At 41.2% G+C, this 21,298-nt stretch overlaps 2 protein-coding genes across 2 annotated transcripts in view; one reads left to right on the top strand and one right to left on the bottom strand.

The window, feature by feature from the left end:
• LOC130186481 (astrotactin-2-like) overlaps positions 1 to 21,298 on the bottom strand; it is a 248,702-nt gene that overhangs the window by 50,229 nt on the left and 177,175 nt on the right. Inside the window, exons 14-16 of the mRNA XM_056403643.1 lie at positions 10,940 to 11,064; positions 9,560 to 9,664; positions 9,121 to 9,300 (exon numbers count right to left, since the gene is read on the bottom strand). Of these exons, the coding sequence (XP_056259618.1) occupies positions 9,121 to 9,300; positions 9,560 to 9,664; positions 10,940 to 11,064 (410 nt within the window). The remainder of the gene's footprint in view (positions 1 to 9,120; positions 9,301 to 9,559; positions 9,665 to 10,939; positions 11,065 to 21,298) is intronic.
• Positions 1,012 to 7,321, top strand: trim32 (tripartite motif containing 32). Its single transcript, XM_056403644.1, has 2 exons — positions 1,012 to 1,111; positions 2,052 to 7,321. The coding sequence occupies exon 2, from the start codon at positions 2,064 to 2,066 to the stop codon at positions 4,119 to 4,121; it is 2,058 nt and encodes a 685-aa protein (XP_056259619.1). The 5' UTR covers positions 1,012 to 1,111; positions 2,052 to 2,063; the 3' UTR covers positions 4,122 to 7,321.

Genomic DNA, 21,298 nt, shown 5'->3' on the forward strand with positions numbered 1-21,298 from the left:
ACCACAGACCTCCGATTTTAACAGGCCCTTGTTATATCTAGATCATACTCATTCATTTTTACACACTTATTTTTAACATAATACCCGTATAATATGAGGGGCATATACTATTAAAATGTGTAGTCTGTCTGCAAGTAAGCTTTACCATTAAAACTGAAACTTGTTATACTTGACTGTGAAAATTAACTTGAACAGCATTACCCTGCAACATCCATTCAGCAGGATAAAATATAAAAACATGTTAAATGACTAAAATGCATTTTCCACATTTCTTTAAATCATATTTGTTTTAAAATTGCTTATCCAAAGAAAAACAGACACTTCCTTAGATGGTCCTAACCCCCATACTTAAACTCACTGTGTGGGAGAATAGGTTGCATGAACATCTTCTAGTGGACTTACTCTGACATCTAGTGGTCCATCTCTATACTTACTGGCTTACATTTAAAAACTGCAAGATTTGATCAACATCTGGATGTTTTCAAATGCAGCTGTAGCCTATGGGCAGTACTTAAGGTTCTCTCTGTTACACTCATTTTCTAAGTTACAGGTCTGTTTACTTACTCACTCAAGTTAACAAATCTTACATGTTCGACTATTTGCAAGATAGACCGATAGATTCAATGACAGAGTTCGTCTTCCCAGTGAAAGTGACAACTGTTTCCTTTCAGGCTAAGTTACATTATATTTAATAAGTATGACACAAATCACTTTCCTGATAAAATCACAATCTTGGTAGGAGGACTATAATTCATTTAGAGTGGGTACTGTGCAAGAAAATCAATAAAATCCAATTTTCTTGACAAAAACTTTTGCCCCCTGTTCCGTGTGAATGACGGAATGTTGTGAACCAGTAAAACCCCATGAACTGCATCAGGACCATGGCATGGACCATGGCTGCCTCGCCGGGACGCCGGCGTGCTCGTGTACAAGCCTACACAGCAGCCAATCAAAACAACCGTCCGGCTCGGAGCTGGCGTAATAACATACCGGGTGCGCGCACGTGACGTCGTCAACACTGCAGTCTCTCACTAGCAGCTGCAGTAGCAGAAACACAGCACGCCCATCAAAACCTCTGTATTTCCAAACAACTGACTTTGGAGAAAAAAAGGTAATGTTTTAAAGCAGAAACGTCTAAAGAGATACAGCACGATGAGCCGCACATCTTATATTTGAATGCACGTTCATCGAAATCAGCCCTGTCATGTTGTTGAATAACATTGTCGAGTTGTGTTTAAGGACAGCGTTAACGTTTCCTGTCATGTAGAGAGGCCTCCGATTTACTTGTCCAAAATTGGACAATTCACAATGTAGTTCGTTTAAAGTCTGTACTGGAAGGTCATCCTATTTTTAGGCAACACGAGAGCATGATGGTGGCGACTAGATATAACCTAGTTAGCTTGCTTATCACATTGCTTGTCATTAGCGTTGCGTGGAAGGATCGTGTGTCCATTAGCCCAGTGATACAGTAAATAACAACAACTAGTCAATTAGCTTCCTTATCATTCTCATCGCTGCTTTATTGTGGAAGCTCGTTTTTTTTGCTAGCAAGAGGATGTAGCCAGTTATAACGAATATTAGCGTTGCTTAGTGAATAACATTCTCTGTTGAGTAACGTTAAGTTGGCATCCCACTTCTTAACTGGTCACCCAATAAGTCATTTTCGGTGTCTATTTATGTCAGCTACACTGCGACAACTAGCTACTTTCAAATAGTGAAGGACTAGCTTGCAGTGCTAGTTATAGATCGTCACATACCTATTCATTTCCCTATCAAATAAAGCTGCAAACTAGGCAACTAGCGTTAGAGTTGTGGCAGTGAATGCATCACATAAGCATCTGACTTCATCGGATGATTTAGATTTCCTTTTCCTATCACTACAATATTCTGCTGCATCCAATATAATATGCAACAGTGTTCACATAGTTTTTGCTCACAAGTTATTGACATATTTTTTTACCTCTCACTCTAAGTAGAATTTCACACAGAATAGTGAAATATTGAAAACACACATTAAAAATATTTCCTTTTGTTGTTTTTTCTCACCCAAGGGAAGGACCATAATGGCGTGGGCATCATCCCCGCTGGACCCAGACCTAATGAGGGAGATTCTTGAGTGCCCTATCTGCCTGGAGACTTACAACCAGGAACAAATGAGACCCAAACTCCTGCAGTGTGGTCACACAGTATGCCGGCAGTGTCTAGAGAAGCTGCTGGCTAATACCATCAACGGTGTGCGCTGCCCCTTCTGTAGCAAGGTCTCCCGTATGAGCAGTATTTCCCAGCTGGCCGATAATCTCACTGTGCTAAAGATCATAGATTGTACTACGTCCTGCAGTGCTGCTGCTGCTGCCCTCATGTGCAAGTCCTGCTGCAACCGTCTACCACGACAATACTGCCATGACTGTGCCATAGTCCTCTGTGAGCTCTGCAAAGGGGATGGCCACCTGCATCAAGGCCATTCAGTCCAGCCGATTAGGGTGGCTGCTGAACAGCGTCGTAAAGAACTGGGTGGCAAGCTTGCTGCTCTGCGTGATGTTATGGGTGAAATTCAGAAGAAAAAAGCAACTATTGACAACATTTCCAAGTCTCTGAGACTTAAGTACCGGGCAGTGCAGCAGGACTATGCTACAGCTGAGCTACGTCTTCAAGAGGAACTCAGCAGGTCACGAAGGGCATTCACAGCTTCCATGGCAGAAGTGGAAAAGCTCAATGGACAGGTCCTGGAGGAGCAGACGTACCTTCTTAACATTGCAGAGGTAAAAGTGGTGTCCCGCTGTGATTATCTGACAATGCGGGTGAGGCAGAGTGACATCGCCTTGCTGAAAGATGATGGTGGAGGCAGTGATGATGAAGAGCTGGATCTGAGGAGCAGCTTTCCCACCATGTTTCAGCTGCAAGAACAAGAGCTAATCCAAACAGAGCACTCCAAGCCCGTAGAAGTGGGCCAGTTGACCACTAACACTTACACTGTCAATACAGATGACGAGGAGAGTGGGTTGGAGATTGCACTTGAAGGTGATGTAGATGGTGTAACTGGGGCAGCAGGGGCTATCAGTGGTGCAATGGGGGCTCCAGTGGATCTTTACCGAGATATTGACATGGTTGCAGCTGTAGAGGAGGCAGTGTGTGGTTCACCTGGCAGCTTTAAATCAAAGTCCCTGGATGCAGGTGGAGGATCCCCTGGAGGAGCTGGAGCAAGTGCAGGGCCCCCAGTCTGCCAGTTTGTGAAGAAGATGGGCTGTAAGGGAACTTTACCTGGTATGTTCAATTTACCTGTCAGCATCTGTGTAACAACTCAAGGTGAGGTGCTGGTGGCCGACCGTGGGAACTACCGTGTTCAGATATTTAATCGCAAAGGTTTCCAGCGTGAGATCCGCCGCAACGCCAGTAGCATTGACAACTTTGTCCTGAGCTTCCTTGGGGCTGACTTGCCTAACCTAATCCCCTTATCTATTGCTGTCACTCCTCAAGGTCTGATTGGGGTAACTGACAACTACGATAACTCAGTTAAAGTCTACACTATGGATGGACATTGCGTAGCTTGCCACAAGAACCAACTGATTAAACCCTGGGGCATTACTGCCATGCCATCGGGCCAGTTTGTGGTGTCAGATGTGGAAGGCGGCAAGCTGTGGTGTCTAGCAGTGGACCGCAATGTGGGTGTGGTCAGCTACAACCGACTGTGCTCTGCTGTGCGGCCAAAGTTCGTGACATGCGATGCAGCTGGAACAGTCTATTTCACCCAAGGCCTGGCCCTGAACTTTGAGAAACGTCACAATGAGCCCCACCTGGAGGGTGGCTTCTCCATTGGTTCAGTGGGTTCTGATGGCCAGCTGGGCAAGCAGCTCAGCCATTTCTTCTCAGAGACTGAGGACTTCCGCTGTATCACTGGCATGTGTGTGGATGCCAATGGGGATTTGCTGGTAACAGACAGTGGCAGGAAAGAAATCCTCCAGTTTCCCAAAGAGGGTGGATTCAAAATTCTCATCCAGGAAGGGCTGACTTGTCCTGTGGGAGTGGCGACCACCCAGAAAGGACAGCTGCTAGTGCTGGATTGTTGGGACCACTGTGTCAAAGTCTACTCATACATTCAGAGGAGGCACTCCTCCACTTCTTAGAGGAACAATCCAGTCTATCTGCACATGAGCGTGTGAGGTTTTGTAGGTATGTGTTGGTAGGTGTGTCGGGAATTTTGAAAAAGGTAGAAACACACTGTCACATCTGTCACTTTAGTTTGGCTGCAGTCCAAACAATTTTCACTCCAGCTTTCTATGGGTTATTTAATGAATGTTCTAGTCAGTTTGGTTCAGTTTAAAGCCTACTGGATTTTAATTTAATACCTCAAATTAAAAATCAGCTAATTAAGCTGCCTCTTACCTGGTTATTTTAATGGATCACTGCACTAAAAACAGACCTTCTTATGTCGAAGAATCCTGGCACAAGTTGTCACATTACAGTAAGCAAAAGAAGCCATTGATGTCAAAGCTAATGCAGGCACAAAGTAAGGATGATTTTCCCTCGTCTATTATTGGCTGCTATATCCACCATTCAGCCTGACTCTCTGTGATGCATGGCTTTCACAGATTTGGCTCGGCATTGCAACAGAAAACAACAAAAAAAAAAACACGGGAGGAAGAAGAGCAGAAAATGAACGTGTATTTACATATGAAATAAAGCATACCAAGGCTTTTGGCCTCTGAAGCACTTTATTATCGACACGTCACTGTTTCCTAATGTTAGGTTTTAGTAGCACAGACTAACACTGATGTTGCTGAATGCAGCTGGCAGCTTTAAAAGTTTATCATGCAGTTAGCTAACGGCAAAACAGTAACTACGTATCAGCATTCATCAAATTGCATTCAGTAACATTCAGGGAACATTATGTGTAGAATATTAAGTTACCTGCAGGAAAGAAGGTGGAACTATAAAATCACAGCATGTCCTGTGGAGGAAAGCTTGGTAATACAGGGCAATAGTAATACGTCATTTATTGGTCTCCCGGGGGTTACCTAAAATTTTTCACTGACATTGTCAGAACAAATCTTTTGTGTCAGCACATTATAGGAAAAACAAAGACACTATCATCTGGTAAAGTAGTCTTATCGTTTGGGTTGCTGAGTTAATTCAATCAGAATTAGGGTCACTGATGTTTAATTTCTAGACTGCATTATTATCATTATAATTTTTTCTGGTAGTTATTAACACTGTCTTGCTAGCCTGTGGACACCAGCCACAACCTGAGTAACTGGTTTAGAACAAAATGGAGCAGTGTATCTGCGGCATTGACATTTTCAGAGCAAACATACTAACATCTATTGTCTGGTCCACAAAGCCTATTGTCTGCATATGTCTTCTTATTCAACCTCCTGCTAGTGACTTCCCAGCCACAGCTTCCCTCACACAGAGGCAAGTTGAAATAACATCTGCAAGATGAAATTCTTGTCATCTAATCCGGATCCTATTCCAGTCATGCATCTCACCTCAATTTCAGGCCTCTGCATCCCTTTCTGTCTGCTTTTTGTTTTAACCTGCAGCATTGAGGTTAGTGTTAAGCGATTTTATGTATGATCACAGACACTGTAGCTTCTCTTTCTATTCACCATCCAGCCCTACATGGATATATCTTTGGCACAATTTAAGTCAGTGAATAGATGACGAGATGGTTTGCTGCAACTGTCAGACAGAGCAGTGTCCATTAATAAAAAAGTTGTGTCCATTAATAACAGTTGCAAAGTTCTACGGTCCCAGATGACTTTTGTAGCTTGCAAGGCCCTTAAATGTGCAAGACTGGGTCCCTCGGCTCTGTTTGTCCTATTACATAACTGTCTTCACATTACTTATGTTACTATGCCAGTACAACCAACACTAAATAACTCATGCACTAAGACCACATTAAGCATAAGGGCACAGCAGACATCTACAACCTGAATAATGTTTACAAGCTTTGTTTAAACCCAATGTTCATTCCAGAGAACTTGTTCCATTGCCTCTTTTTCCTCACTTCTGGACTGTGGTTACATGGGGCAGGGACTGGCAGGAGTGTTCAGAATAGCACTACTAGGATAATGACGAGTGAAAACTCCAGCATCACACACACACACACACACACACACACCAAATGTGGCTTTGTTACACTGGGATGTTGGTTCCGTGTCGTTGTGTCTCCCTCAGGTTTCTATTCAACACTAGACAACTGCAGCCTGAGTTCTCAAGTGTTAGATAGATATGGTAAAGACAACAGCCATATATAGTCTTTTGCTAGTTAGTGCTAGTGTTAGTTAAAATGGGTCTCTATCAGCATGCATTTTATGTATTATTTTATCATGTAAATTAATTGAATTTTTGAGTCCATAAGAAGCATGAAAGAGATTATACTTTCAGGTAAAATAACAATAAAAGACACCTTTAATCAAGAAATTTAGTGGCCTAAATATGGGGAATCAAGTTAATCATTGAAACCCACTTAATAATACTGTATGTAACATATTCTATGTCCGTAAAGTCATAAATAGTAAATATTCCTGCTCTGAGGCAATACGTATCTTCCAGTCCAGGTTTGCTCATAAGAGCATGTTGCATACTGATTCAGCTTCAGCCTTAAAATTGAATAATTTCACAAAGCTGACCTTAACTCTGCACCTGGGGCCCTATTAAACAGTAACATACAAATACACCTATCTGAGAATCAAATCGTAAAAACACATTGTGTATTTAATATTTCTACATAAACAAAAAGATTAGGAGAAAAAAAACCTAGAACTGAATTTTAAGTATCAGGTGAAGTCTGTCACAGTCACATTCTTGTGCTTTTTTTCTTTTTACATGATGTATTTGTTTTATTGTTAGGCCATGTTATATCTCAGAACTATATGAATTATGATTCATGATAGTCTCAGCTGCATGTCGACCTTACCATCAAAATATATTCTTTTTTTCAGTGCTTACACTGTATTCATGTGGTCTATAGAAATAGTCATTACTAGCGTATATACAGACTTACAATGACATGAAAAACGCATAAAATGCTAGAAAAATCAAGTGTCCTTGTGTCAGTGTGCTCAACATCAGTGTCTCACATTATCTGAATATGTTTTGTTGTATGTCATTGGAGAGAAGTTATTTCTTTAGCATACTTCTTCAGAGTTCCACTCATTTATACTATTGTCAATGAACCAAACTCCCACATCCTACAGGTGTTTTGTCCTTTTGGAGGCTGTGAAATTTTACAATGTGTTGAACACATTACAGAAATCTCTGTGTAGTCAAATTCATGTTTGTATTGTTGAATATCTGAGTGCAATAAACATTTATGAAACTACTGAAAAATAGGCAGCAAACTTTCTTCATAGCATTCTAACCTTTGTGTTCACTTATCGAATGATGTGTGTCTACCTTTACAATTTAGATTTCTGTGTGACTCTTATAGTGAAAGCAAACCTCTTGCTGCCAAAATTGGCTGGCTGTAGAACTCCATTTGAACATATTGCATTCAGAGTCTTACTGAAGATAAAGTATCAATGAAATGTATGATCAAAAATAACAGTATTCAAGCAGCAGGATGCTCATTAATATATATTATATTATTGGATAAACATCGATGCAATAACATTACCGATAGAGATCAAGCTAATTTTGTGTAGTTTAATCTATAACAACCCTTTAAAGTAACTAGTACATAGAGAGTAGAAGTAAATGAATGGAAATACTTAAGAACGAATAGCTCAAAGTTGTACAGCACTTGAGCATATGTACTCATTTACTTATCACCAATGTTTCAAATGTACCACTGAAAACAGCATGTTTTCAGTCAGGTTTTATGTACTTTATTTAGTACAACTGCCTTCCCAGTCCTGGGTCTTTCATGCCAGGATAGGCACAGTATGTCATGGATTAGTAGAGTCAGGGAAATGCATGTTTTCATTTGATCAGGTGATTTTACCGATGTATCTCAGTCTAGATGTATTAAATTGAAATTTTATTCCTTTGTATCACATGGATCCCGTACTTGTCATAAAGCACGCTGGCTTTGAAAACAGATTTTTAAATTACATTACTCATTAAGGGGCTGTAGGTGTTCAATCCTGATCCTCATTAACCCCAAATCTATTTTTCTTTTTTTCGCTACAAGGTGAGTAAGTGTGTAATAGGTTTTATTTTGAAACCCAGGTGCCAATCAACAACACTGAAAATCTTGACTGAAAATCAGCATCTTTTTGGATGACAAATAAACAGGATTAAAAACACCATCTAAATGGGACAGTGCTGCAAGATGCTTTTGGGATGCGGTTAAGTCACACTGATGTTTCATTCAATTCATGCAGCTTATGCAGCCTCTTAACCAGAAGGCGAATTGAGGGAGGATGAAGTCTTTAAACATAACCCAGTTTAGTTTGTATTCAGACAAAGTGTAACCCCTCCCCCCCCCCCCTTCCTGTTCAATTATAGCAAATCCTGCTCTACTTCTCTTTCGTATTTGCAGTAGGTTGATTGCATTGAGTTAGAAAAGGTTCAGGTGTCCTGGTAACTCTTGATAGTAACCCCATCATATCTGAAGTTCCCGCTTTCATCCTTTCTTGAACATGGTCTATTCTCTTGTGTACAAGGGTGTGTAGGACTCAGTGGCATCTAGTGGTGAGATTGCAGATTGCACCCAACTGAATACCCCTTTTCCCTCATCCCTCCCTTTCCAAGCATGTAGGAGAAAATGTGGTGGCCATCAGGTAACGTAAAAAATGCAAAAGGCCCTCTCTGGAGATAGTGTTAGGTTTGTCAAATCTGGGCTACTGAAGAAACATGGCAGAGCAACATGGCAGGCTCCCTGGAAGGGAACCCACTACCTATGAAAAATTAAGGGCTCATTCTAAGATAAAGCAAACACAACCATTTGTAGTTTTAGGTTAATATTATATTCCATTTCTGCCAATAGATCCCCCTAAATCCAACACACTGGTCCTTTAAAGTTTAAAAAGATATGTTACATAAATCTCTCTGCCTTTGACAGAATTCCCCCCAAAATTTGATATGTCATGTGTGAGGATAGCTTCTCCGTTCATCTCTCTGGAATTCAGCGTTCATGCTTTTCTTTTGGCCTTTCTCCCTGTCCGTCAGCATGCTCACCTTTCTGGTACTGCAGCCAGAGCTGCTGCTGGGCCTTCTTGCTGGGGAAGTAGATGCTGCAGCTGAGCTCAGAGCCGTACAGGGCCTCCGACACGTAGTGGCTGCCGTATTGCTGGAGAAAAGCCAGCAGCTCCTCGCGTGTGCTGTCTGCTGACAGTGTCTTCAGCACTTTGGAAAAGCCTACCAGGTCAATGTGTGATGTATGCACAATTAATGTCAAAATCAAGATCCATCGAGAGCAGACAAAGGTAGACAGACAGGTAGCTTGATAAATAGATGATAGTTGTTTGAATCAAATGTTGTAACTGACAACAAAATGCAGAATATATATTAAAACTATATAGGCTGGGCGGTAAATGCAACACAACTTTTATAATATGTACCTATGCAATGTTTTGTGATGCTAAGAAATCAACTGTCATATTTTTCAGGCACTTACCTGCAGATAAAGTAATGGAGCTGAGTTTGACTTTGTACAGATTGCTGCGTACTCTCCACTGTTGAACCATAGGGTAGCCGACTGCCTCGCTGAACTGGGCATCCCCTAAGAAAAACAGACAAGAGGAGGACAAGGAAATAAATTAAGACAGAAGGTAGTGGTATAGGAATGTCAATAAATACAACTATTTAAAACAAACAACTAAACTCAGATTCATAAAGAGCTGCCGAAGTTCAAAATGAATGAATAGATAAATAAAAACCATCATTTCATTTGAACAGTTTATTGCAGATCCATTGTTATCCATGATTGCCTTAACATCATTTATTATCACAGCCCATATCCCAGCTGCTCCTGGATCAATGGCAGATATACAGTGCAGCTCCAACTCCAATTGGATTGCTGACATTAAAAGTGAGAGCAATCTTGCCTTTCTCTGCAATTCAATTACCAAACTTTCACACCAGTTTAGAACTAAAACCACAAAAGTGAAGAGCATAGGAAAAATAAAAAAATAAACTGCTTACAGGAACCTTGATTCTCTCCCTCTAGAAAGCTTTTGACACCTGAGGCATTCATGCACGGTAAAAAAGGGCAATTTAGTTTCTCTACGTGTGTCCAATTCTGGTAAAAGCATGACCCCAGTAAAAAAAAAATTATATATATATATATATATCGCAGGGGTCAATGTGGACTAAATACCAATTTAGCTAATGGAGGGATTAGGTAGCAGAGGTGGAGGTGCAGGTTTCAAGCCTAATATTTACGTGAGTCTGTCCCCACCAGGATGGGGTGGAACAGCCGAGAAAAGGATAAAAGGATAAAGGGATAAAATGGGAGGTTAAGTGTTAGAGTTTACAAGGTCCCGTATATGTGTGTGTGTGTGTGTGTGTGTTAGATAGGGTTTAACAGCACAGTGGCACCAAAAGCATACTTACACACAAAGGACTTTGCACTCATATATTGCCACAAAACAGGCAATATATCAGCAACAAGAACACACTGACAGTTTGCATTTACCAGTTTCTATATAAAACTTGTTGTCTCCTCTCTCAGGTGTGTATAGCGACGCTCATCTGAACAAATGATAAAATGGGATTGGAGTCCGGAGCCTTAAAACTGATACATCGTTTAGGCTTTCCGTCTACATAATTCGTTCAAGATGAACGTGGGGGCTGCTTTTTGCTATTGACTTTAATCAGTTCGGAATTTATTAAGCCATAAACCATGACTGGATCTCAGAGAGATAATAGAGCTGCCACTGAAAAATGCAATGAATCAAATGGCTCTCAACAATAGAGACAGGCGAGAAAGAAAAAAAAGCACATATCCACACACTTACTGTACACACACACACACACACACACACCAAACACTCACCTGTGAGGAGCTGCAGGTTGGGCAGGGGCTCTGACAAGATGCCTCGACACTGTTCCTCTACCGGTAAGGGGATGACCATGAGACCATCAGCTAGCTGGGGAAAGTCCTTAATGAAGTTGTTGTCCCTGAGAGAGAGAGAGAGAGAGAAACAGAGGAAAGAAAGAAAGAAAGAAAGAAAGAAAGAAAGAAAGAAAGAAAAGGCAAACAGTTCTGGTATCACGTAGTCATTTTCAGTACAAATACAAACGCACGGCTTGCTAACACCTAGAACAATAACCGAGGTCCACAAAGGTCCAGTAACTATTTGTAATAAAAGGTTAACAGCCCATAGTGGCTTCCAAGCATCACACCTCTACTTTATTTATCTAAAGTTTGTACCTAACAGTCAGGGGTGCAGCTACACGCTCTGGAATCAGCTCAACAGCTCAACAACGGTTCACAACAAATATCTACAGTCCCTACATGTTCCTGTGGCCCATCCAGACGCTGGCCTCCTGAATCATTCACAGACAGGGATTTGGAGATTTCTCTTGCAAGCGTTTCTATTATAATCTTTTATGTGCTGATATTTTCCCCCGTCTCCCCTGCCTCACAGAGGTTAGACTAAAGGAGCTAGGGGTCATCGGCTGCGTGTAATTATTGATAAAATATTTGACCTTTAAACGCGACAAGGTGTACCTGTTGTTTAATGTCTTGTCGTCATGGTAATTTGTTCCAGCCATGAAGCGACAGAGTTCCTCACCGTAAACAACAGTAGCATGGGGTACAAAGCCGAGTCGCGCGCGCGTGTGTGTATGCATGTGCGATGCTTGGTGGTGCAATAAAGACAACAGTTGTGTGCCCCTGTTTGAGGGCAGAACAGAGAGCTGCGACCCAGATAAAAAACAGACCCCTTGGACTCTCTCTCTCTCTCTCTTGCTTTCTCTCTGCTGGAGACGATAAGTACAAGAAAGAATGGAAATGAGAAAGGAACTGTGAAATGTTGGGAGGGGAGGGCAGAAAGAGAGAATCCACATACTTTACTACAGAGAGAGGTAACTAAGAACATCCAGAAATACACACACAGCTGATATTTTGAGGAGCATATTAGCTCTAAACATGTAAAGTAAATAGCAATTGTGAATGTTGAGCTCCATTTTTTGTTGAGGAGATAGACCATTCTGGTTAAACCAAAGCAGCTGTGGTTCATTTCCTGTCAAAAAAAAAAAAAAGATGAGTTGTCTTCCTGCAGTCTGAGAGCATTGCAAGCAGCAGCAACCTATTTCCCATAATCCACTTTTATGGGACCAAGTCTCAGAGCACAGACCTTGCGCCATGGAGACTCAGGGGGTGTAGCTTCACTCTTCTTGATATCAATTTTTCATCCTGTTCCTTTCTTTCCTGTCTCTCTCTCTCTCTCCCTCTCTCTCTCCCTCTGTGCTTCCTCTAACCACAAAGCCTGTTAGATGCAATCACAGCCTTAGTGTTACAATGAAGGGGTAGAAGGATTGACTCAAGGGCAGAGGATGAGAGGAGAGAGGGAGAGGAGAGGTGCTATAAAAAGATTACCGTGGCTTATGCTCACAGAAAACATATTGATTGCTAAATTAAATCAGCCAGCTTCACGCTGAGGCTCAGAGAACCTTTGGGGGCGTGTGGACCAAGACGATATGTAGCTTTATGGATTTTCAAACCCAGATGTGGACTGTCCTTGACACTCTGTGAGAGTTCCTTTTCTTTAGCCACTTTGCTCACAACAAGACACACTATATAAGAAAGTGAAGTACCCAATAGCTCACTTTAGATTTGCTAAGAAACAAAACTGAAAATTGACTCAATTTGGAGAAACAAAAAAAAAAAAAAGGATTGGGAAGACTATTGCCTTGGGTCTTTGCAGCGCCTGATCGCACATAACATTGTTAAATGTCCTTAACCTTCCTCTTCTTCTTCTTCCACCCGAGGGAAAAATAAGGCAAGTGTAGATTGTCGTGCCATCTGTCCCCTTTTGCAGAGGTTAAATGGTAAGACAGCAAATTCAGAATGGTCAAAGTGTCAGTCCGGAAGCTTTCTGTTTACCACGGTAAAAAGACCACAGTTCCTTTGTGCATGTGTGTGTGTGTGTGTGTGTGTGTGTGTGTGTGTGTGTGTGTGTGTGTGTGTGTGTGTGTTTGTGTGTGTGTGTGTGTGTGTGTGTGTGTGTGTATATGTGGCAGTGAGGGGGCTTGAAGCATCTGTTCTGCTGACAGCTCATTAGAGGAAGAGACATTTATCTGTAACTCCACAACCCAAACAAACCAAAGTGGTTAACAGGGTGAGCCAGTTGCTTCATCTCTGTTCCACACAAACGCTAACGATACGGTTTAGCTGTTAGCTGCCCATGGCTAACTCATCACACCTTAGTGTGAAAAACCAACATTAATGGCCTAAAAAGCTGAAGCCTAACAAGCAGTGGACCTGGCAATAAGCCCCTTCTCACAGCAGATGTTTTGAATTCTTTAACACAGATGTAACTATTAACATTAATAATGGCTGCATTCTGCTTAAGTGCTCCAGGACCAGGAATATGCTAATGCATGTGCTGGCCCACTTATATTACTTCCTGAAACTTAAATGGAATGGAGCCATCATTATTTATCATTATTAGTTACACCTGTGCTTTTCCCGCAGTGTTTAGGGCCAAATGCAAAAGCGTGAAGATGCATACCCAGCTGGATTTTCTGTGTACTATATTAAACTGGCCGAGTTTAATCACTTACACAAAATAAATAATTGAACATGCAAGATGTATTAGCCCTCATATCCCATTTTTCTCCAATTTTTTAATAGAAATAATGAAATTGACAACGGCTGAATTCCATTTAGCTGTTTCAGATACCTTGTACATCTTTCAGATATATAACATCTCTAACTTTTCTGCTTTTCCCTCATTTTGTCCTCCAGTTACATTCAACCACATGGTTTTCTGTGATCTATTCTTTTTCTTATAAGTAGCTCAGGCCAGAGCTGTGTGTCCATACAGCCACTAATGAGGATTAACACAGGTGGCTAAAATGAACGTGAAGTAATTCCACAATTAGCAATCCTTGAGACCTGCTCCTCATTCAGGTACCCAACCCATTATTTTTACTAGCCGAGCTTACATACACACACGCACACGCACGTACACGCACACGCGCACACACACACACACACACACACACCCCCCCACCCACCCATACAGCCTTATCTCATTTAACAACCTCCCATACACCAACCCACGAATGTGAGTCTGGTCTGCCGCGGCAATGGCCAACAAACCTGCATATTTACTCATGTTTCATTCAGTACCCATGTGTGTTCATTAAGAGCAGTGGACACTGGGCTCCCTCCTGGCCAAATAGGCCTCCTATCCTACTTGAGTCTACAAGTGTGGCAAACTCTTCCCATTTGAATGAGAATCTCCAAAACACAAGCTCCACCGTCCAGTGTATAATAAAATTATATCTGGTGGGATGAATACAAATATTCTAGACCAGTTCATGCATATATATTAAAGCGCTCGCTCTCTCTTAGTTCTCCCCTCCCTTTATCTCAGTCTCCATGTCTCTTCCTGCCCTCTATGTGTACCATTTCAATTCAAACACACAGTAAAGATACATCTGATTATTCAAGCATATTGGAGCTGAGGTCTCACATGCAAATAGTTTTTTTTTTTTTTTTTTTTTTTTGTATTTCACAGCCAGACATCAATGTCAGTATTTTTCCCTAGGTAGAGTGTAACAATTGTTTGCTGTTTGCTCAGCCCGGTCCCCAGCGGTAACCCTTCCTGGTTTGCTTTCTACATCCCGTATTCCTCTTGTCTCATATTCTCTCTCACAGCCTCCCGTACTCAATCCTCCCAAATCACAGGCAATCTGTTGAATGGCACAGATGAGCGCTATCTACAAGTCAATTTAGAAAAATGTTTTTTTTTTTGTGCCTCTCTGTGTGTGTTTTGAGTGTGTATATGTCCATCTGAGTCTATAATAGGCATCGGGGCTATCTACAAGTCACTTCATTTTCAGATGCCTGTGTCTGTGTTTGTGCATGTGTGTATTTATCTGAGTTTGTGACTGTGTAACTGATATCGAGTGGTACTTATCTAAACATTGTCCAAGGTAATTGGCTCTTGTGCTGTCGAGAAGGGAGAGTCCATGTAGATACCCCCCCACCCCACACAGCACCACTGATCAGACACATTATACCATAGTCACTATGTCTTAACTACACTGACATTCCGCAACATCTCAGTTCATTATCTACAACGTTAAGACTCATCGCGACAACAATAAAGGCTAATGGTGCTTTTCAACAGCGGCTTCTGCTGGAAAATGCCATCCACCACTGGGCTCCAAACACAATGAATAGCTAAAACCACAGTAATAAATGCAGTATACACCTGCAAGAAACTCGGCACAAGCCTACTCTGCAGGTTTGCAATTACACGCTGGTGTTCAGAAATCTTATTTTTCCAAACAATTGTGGGACAGCCAACCAATCAGATCAGAGAATGAACTACGCAGGCATCCATAGGTTCCACAGATGATTAATCCTCCTGGCTTTGGGCAGTTAAGAAACCTAACTGTTTCTGCAAACTGTAAGCCATGCAGGATGCTCTTTTTCACTCATTTGGAAGCCGACTCCGTGGACTGATGCAAGCATTAACAAAACGTTCCTAATTCCCAGAGGAAATGAGCATTGAATATACATACAAATCCTTGGCGCCAAAGGCTTACAAAGGCTATATTCTGATTATCACAGAGTCTTTTCTGGCCCAGCTGCTGACTGAGCACGTGTAACCTTTTTAGGTCAAAACTGAACAAGGAAGTAGCTCCTCAAAAAGTACCAGACATCTACAGAAGACAGTTTGAATGGTAATTCCACTGGCTCGTGTTCTTTTTCACTTCAAAATAAACAGATCAGATTGACTGCTTTAAACTGGATTTGTGTGTAGCTGTGTTGCAATGAACCCCTATTATAACGGCATATCTCAGAAAAGGAAACTCTGATTTTAACAGTAAATTATGTAATGTCAAACACATTGGTTTAGGCAAGTAAACAACCTCAGTTAAGGGCGAGATTAAAGCAGGCCTTATAGTTTAAAGCAGCCTGAATAGTAAGTTTTTCTCATTAAAACTTTATTTAAGTAGATATGAGTCTGCAATTATGAAGCAAGGTTGCTCGATTTGAAGGCCAACTTTATTTCCACATTCCAATTTTAATGTTAGTCTTTTACTTTTTAACAGTCATGGTCTGTTTTCACACTCCTGTCCAAAAATATAGCACCCCTCTGCATCCTGCCACACTTTAATGACCATTTACAGAACAACACTGGATTGGACAAGTTATGGTGCTATGTGGACTCAAAGTGTCTGCATTTCCTGTGATGATGAATAAATAAATAACTTACTGAATGGCAGGAAAAAGAGGAAAAAAAAGCACAATCATAGTCTTCACCACTAGAGGCTGCTCTATCTCTGTGCCAAAATGACAGGTTAATGGCATCGGGATTAGTCCAGTGTTTCTGCGTGTTTGTTACTGCACTTTACATGTGGACCGCTGGGTTCACTTGTTTTTGCTCTGTCAGACTCAAAGAAAAAAAAAATTATTTACTGCAGGAAGTGTCAGGTAAGATCCATCCAATCAGCAAGAACAAGTAAATTCTCATTTAATTACACCCTAACAACACCAACAAAAGTCTGGCTAATTTGTGTGTGTGTGTGTGTGTTTGTGTGTGTGTGTGTGTGTTTGTGTGGCAGATAAGCCGGACATGAGGAATCAGGTTGGGCACAGAGCTGGAGTTCAGAGGTGAGCTGGAGAAGCAGAGGAGCGATTTCTGAATGTATTAGATGGGAATTGATTGCAGTTCTGACTGAGGTGAAAAGATTACTACTCCACTGGGAGAGTCCAACCCGAGGAAGGGTTGAAGAGTCCGGACAGGGCAGAGCGATGGCCTGCTTACCACAGAGAAAGGCGGGGCTGTGAATCAGAAGCTGAGTGTGAGAATGTGGGGTTGAATCATGATCTGGAGATAGGGGGGGGGGGGGTTGCTGTGCGCTTGGTAGCCTTGTAGGCTAACAACAGTGTTTTGAACCGTATGTGAGCAGCCACTGGGTGCCAGTGCAGTGCAGAAAGGAGGGAGGGGGGTTATATTGGAGAATGTGTCTGCGTGGAAAGCAAGAGGACCAGGAGGGAGGAAGACAATGGTTCTGCCACGAAATACAAAGGAAGAAACTGCCTTTTCTAACTCAGCAAAAGACACTTCTCTGAGCAATGTCAATCATTTATGGTCAAAAACCTGGGCCTTTCTGGAGCAGTCAGCACTTGATCAGATCTTGTGTCTGCTTTTGACATATGACTGAAAGCAGAAGAAAACAACTAACAGAAAAAAAAAAACCGTGGCAACAAACTGTGCAATGATGCTGCCAAAATCTGACTTCCTGATTTGCCGACAAATTGACAATAACATGAAAAAGCAATCTCCAATGTTACATCTCTACTTACATTTTCTAAGAGGAAAAAAAAAACTGCTCTACCAAGGGTTTAATAGTTTTAAAATATACCATGACACAGCTGTAAGTGGATAATACTAGTTGGACTCATGTGGCGTGTACTCATCACTCGTCTCCTCCCAATCTTCTCCTTCCACATACACACCAGAGCCAGAAAACAACCAACAGAAAATTTGACATCCAGCATGACACAGCATGTTTGTAATTTCTATGGCTGCCATGCTGTTTGGATTCATCCCTAAATGGGATAATTACCCAGTGTTAGAAAGAGAAGCGTGCAACAAAAGGCAGCACAGACAAAAGGGAAAGAGCCTTGTTCAAAACAGTTGTCTCTACCACAAAATATAGACAATATGCAAAAAAAAAGAAAAAAGGGCAACTGCATGAGCAAACTGAAAACACAGACTAGACTGTTCACTTAAATTTGAATCATCGCTTTACTGTAATTCAGCATCATGCAAAGGCCAACGATACAGAGGCTGTGTAATAATGTCTTATACCTCTAAATACCTTTGGATTTTTACCAAAATTCCAGCCAGCTGCTACGATACATCTCAAATTACTCTATTATGTCCAGGGTTGGTTCACAAAGGGTTGGATTTTCTCACTTGGTGGTCTCAACTCAAGCAAACAGTTTGTACTTAATTAGCCCAGTCCAAGATTTCTGCCCAAACTACAACCAAACAAGTGTTTTGTGTGTTTTCAGAAATGCCCTGATTGCTCTAGTTAATCTTTTACAGAAAAAGCAGTCCCTATGAAAACTAAAACCAATGTGACTCCATCGTTAAATAATAAAAGGAAGAGAAAGGAAATTTCAAAGACATTTGATATCACTATGTAATATAATTTCTGAATTAAACATTTAATGTGTCAATCCAACTGGCTCTCTTCCTGTCGTTTCCCCTCCCATTGCTTTGAAAACGTTGCCACACTTGCCCTTGAGAGTCATCCACCAATTTAGTTTGGACTGCACAATCAAAGGTTTATGAGGTCTGGAGAGGGTAGCCCATCCAATTGCATGTAATATGTTTAATAGCTGTAATATCTGTTATTTGAATAAACGCTTGTTTGCGAGCGGGGCCTGTCAGATGAGTCATAACAAAGATAAAGTGCCCGTGTGTCACCCAGGACACGGGCCCCAGATGAAGAATTAAAGAGTTATTAAAGAATAGCATCCAAAAACACCAGGCTAATTCGTGGTGTAATAAAACAATCAGCCATGTTTACCTTGAGACTTGTGTTACAGTGTCTTATTACAGCTGCAGCCACAGCTCGGTTGATGAATGATTCCGCTGAGAGGAGGAGATCTGGTGACTTTTCAGGGCCAATATTGATTAGGCTTGGGAGGTGATGCTGTCAATGAAACAGCCTGTGATAGAGAGTACACTGTGGAGTTTGTGCACATGAGTGATTGTACGCTTGTACATTTGTGTTTTTATGCGAGCTTCAGTGTAGACAATTGACTAATTTATAAGTAGCAGCATGCTGCCGCCCGACCAATCAAAATCAGTGATACATACAGCATGTTTCATGTAGAATGTAATTTAGCCAGAAAAGTTAAAAAACAAATTATAATAAGCCTTGATGCAGAGATGCAGAGACATGTTGAGTGGGATGATATACAAAGTGTAAAGTGTGTTTCTTTTTGTAAAATATGACATTACTCATTGTTTTTGTCACTCTCTGCCCTTCAGACACTCACAAAAACACACACACACACACACACACACACACAAAAAAAAAACACTCAACCTCACATTTACTCCCCTGGGTCGTGCATAAAATTGGAATACAATGTGAGCGTGCATAGACATTTTTTTTTTTTTGTACCTTGATATCTCTGTTGGCCTGCCTTAGGAAATTGTGGAAATGAACTCTGGTGGCCGGGAGCATTACCATAGAGATGAAGCTTGGTAATGCAGAGTGAGGGGGTCATGCAGGCGAACTAGCTGCGGAACTGATTAGAGCCATTGCTTTTCTGCTTTTTATTATTCCACTTGCACTTTTTCACTTTCTCTAAACCCTTCCAATTGTGTGTATCCTTCCTGACAAACTTCTGTCTCTCTCCCTCTCTTTGCCTCCGTATTCTCAGATGTAACTGTGTTTCTGACAGACTCTCATGTCATCACCCTGAGAGCAGAGTAGCCCTTCCGAGAACTTGACTGAGGAACACAGAGTACAACAGCAGGTTCTCTTTTTGGATTTTGCGCAATGAACAAGAGGCAGTGGTTTAACAACCTTCTATTTTCACAAAAGAAGACGACTAAACAGCCAAAAGACACAACAAATTATCAACTGTCTGTCTTTTTGATCAAGAGAATAGAATAAACAGCCTCTTCAATTTTTTTTTTTTTTTGGTTGGCGTTTGTGGACTTTGAACAATAAAACAAGTATACAGGCTAAACCTAGCTCTGAAACTGAGATATAGGACCTTGTATTTATCTGTATGGATATACTTACAAAAGCATGTGAGTCTATATCTTTATATAAAAGCTATGTGCACCCATCACTAAAGCCCGCATCCTTCATCTTACCAAAAGAAGGCCGGCTTAAGGCCTGGTTTAAGATACACAAAGGACATTTAAGAGACTCCATGCAATTTTTCCTCCATCTTATCATTTTGTATTTGATCTGCTGTAATGGGCCAAGAGAGCGCGGCAGTCTTTGTATTCTTTTATTTTACAGTGTAATTACAGAGTGATATGACTGGCACGGAGGCATGATTAAATGCTATTATGTTATCTGCTTTTCTGTCTATCAACGTGATATGACTAACCGAAGCAGAGCTGTGTTTTTGTGGCCCAATCTTGAAGGGCAGGAAGTGGGAATAAACCGCTTTATAGTGTGTGGCCTTGCAGAGGTGAATGTGGGCGAATACTCATTGTAGCAAACTTCATAACGTTGAATAAAACTCAAGTGCCATCTATTTAGGAAATTATATTTATGAATAATTTATGAATGGTAAATTTACAGTACAAGGCAACAATCTTAAAAAAAAAAAAAAAAAGAAGAAGCAGGCCAGGGTGATAGGGGGAGAAAAAGGTGGAGAGAGGGGAAGAGTGAAGACAGTCGTAGTAGTTCATTAATCAATACTAAAATCATCTAGCCACCAATTCAGGATTTACCCCTGGTCCACAAATTACATACAGTTTTTCCTCAGAGGAAATGGGAGGCAGCTGAGGCCATTTTGGAGGCCGAGCATTGTTAGCTACCCCCTGTGAAGCAGCTCCATCACAGTCCCAGGCTGAGGAGGGTTTAATGCTTTGTGCTGCATATTCTCATTTTTCACCCTCCAGTCTACTATTGATTCGCTGGCTGCTGCACATGCAAGTGATTTTATCAGTCTAGCCCGACTGCACAACAGCATCACCAGCTAAGTTAATTAAATACACAAAATCATTGTCTTTGTCCCTGGATGCTCCCGCAGCATAATTTATGCAAAATAGAAATTTATAACTTCACAACGTAAAGGTTTCAGAGAGAAGCTTGGGATTGATTTTCACCCAAAAAAAAAAAAAAAAAAAAAATTGACTATGCTGTCAAATTTTCAGTGTAATTGCAAAGTCTCTGAGTAGACAAATGAAGAGGCTGTTTAATCAATAAAAAAAAAAAAATGAATGAATTTGTGCTTTAGTTGAACAAGACTATGTTAAACTAGATCTGCTGGACCACAGGTGGCAAACACTTCAAAAATTAAACCTCTGAGTCATAAATCTCTGTCCATACATGGCGCTGGACTCCTGCATCCTCTCTCTCCGTCTATAAATATTATTAGGTTTTAAGTAAAAAGCACAGTATTTGATACAGGCAGGCAGGTGACCATCAGCACCATTCCCCACGTGCAGCCGTT

The sequence above is a fragment of the Seriola aureovittata genome, chromosome 18 (genome assembly GCF_021018895.1).
Source record: "Seriola aureovittata isolate HTS-2021-v1 ecotype China chromosome 18, ASM2101889v1, whole genome shotgun sequence".
Lineage (NCBI taxonomy): Eukaryota > Metazoa > Chordata > Actinopteri > Carangiformes > Carangidae > Seriola > Seriola aureovittata.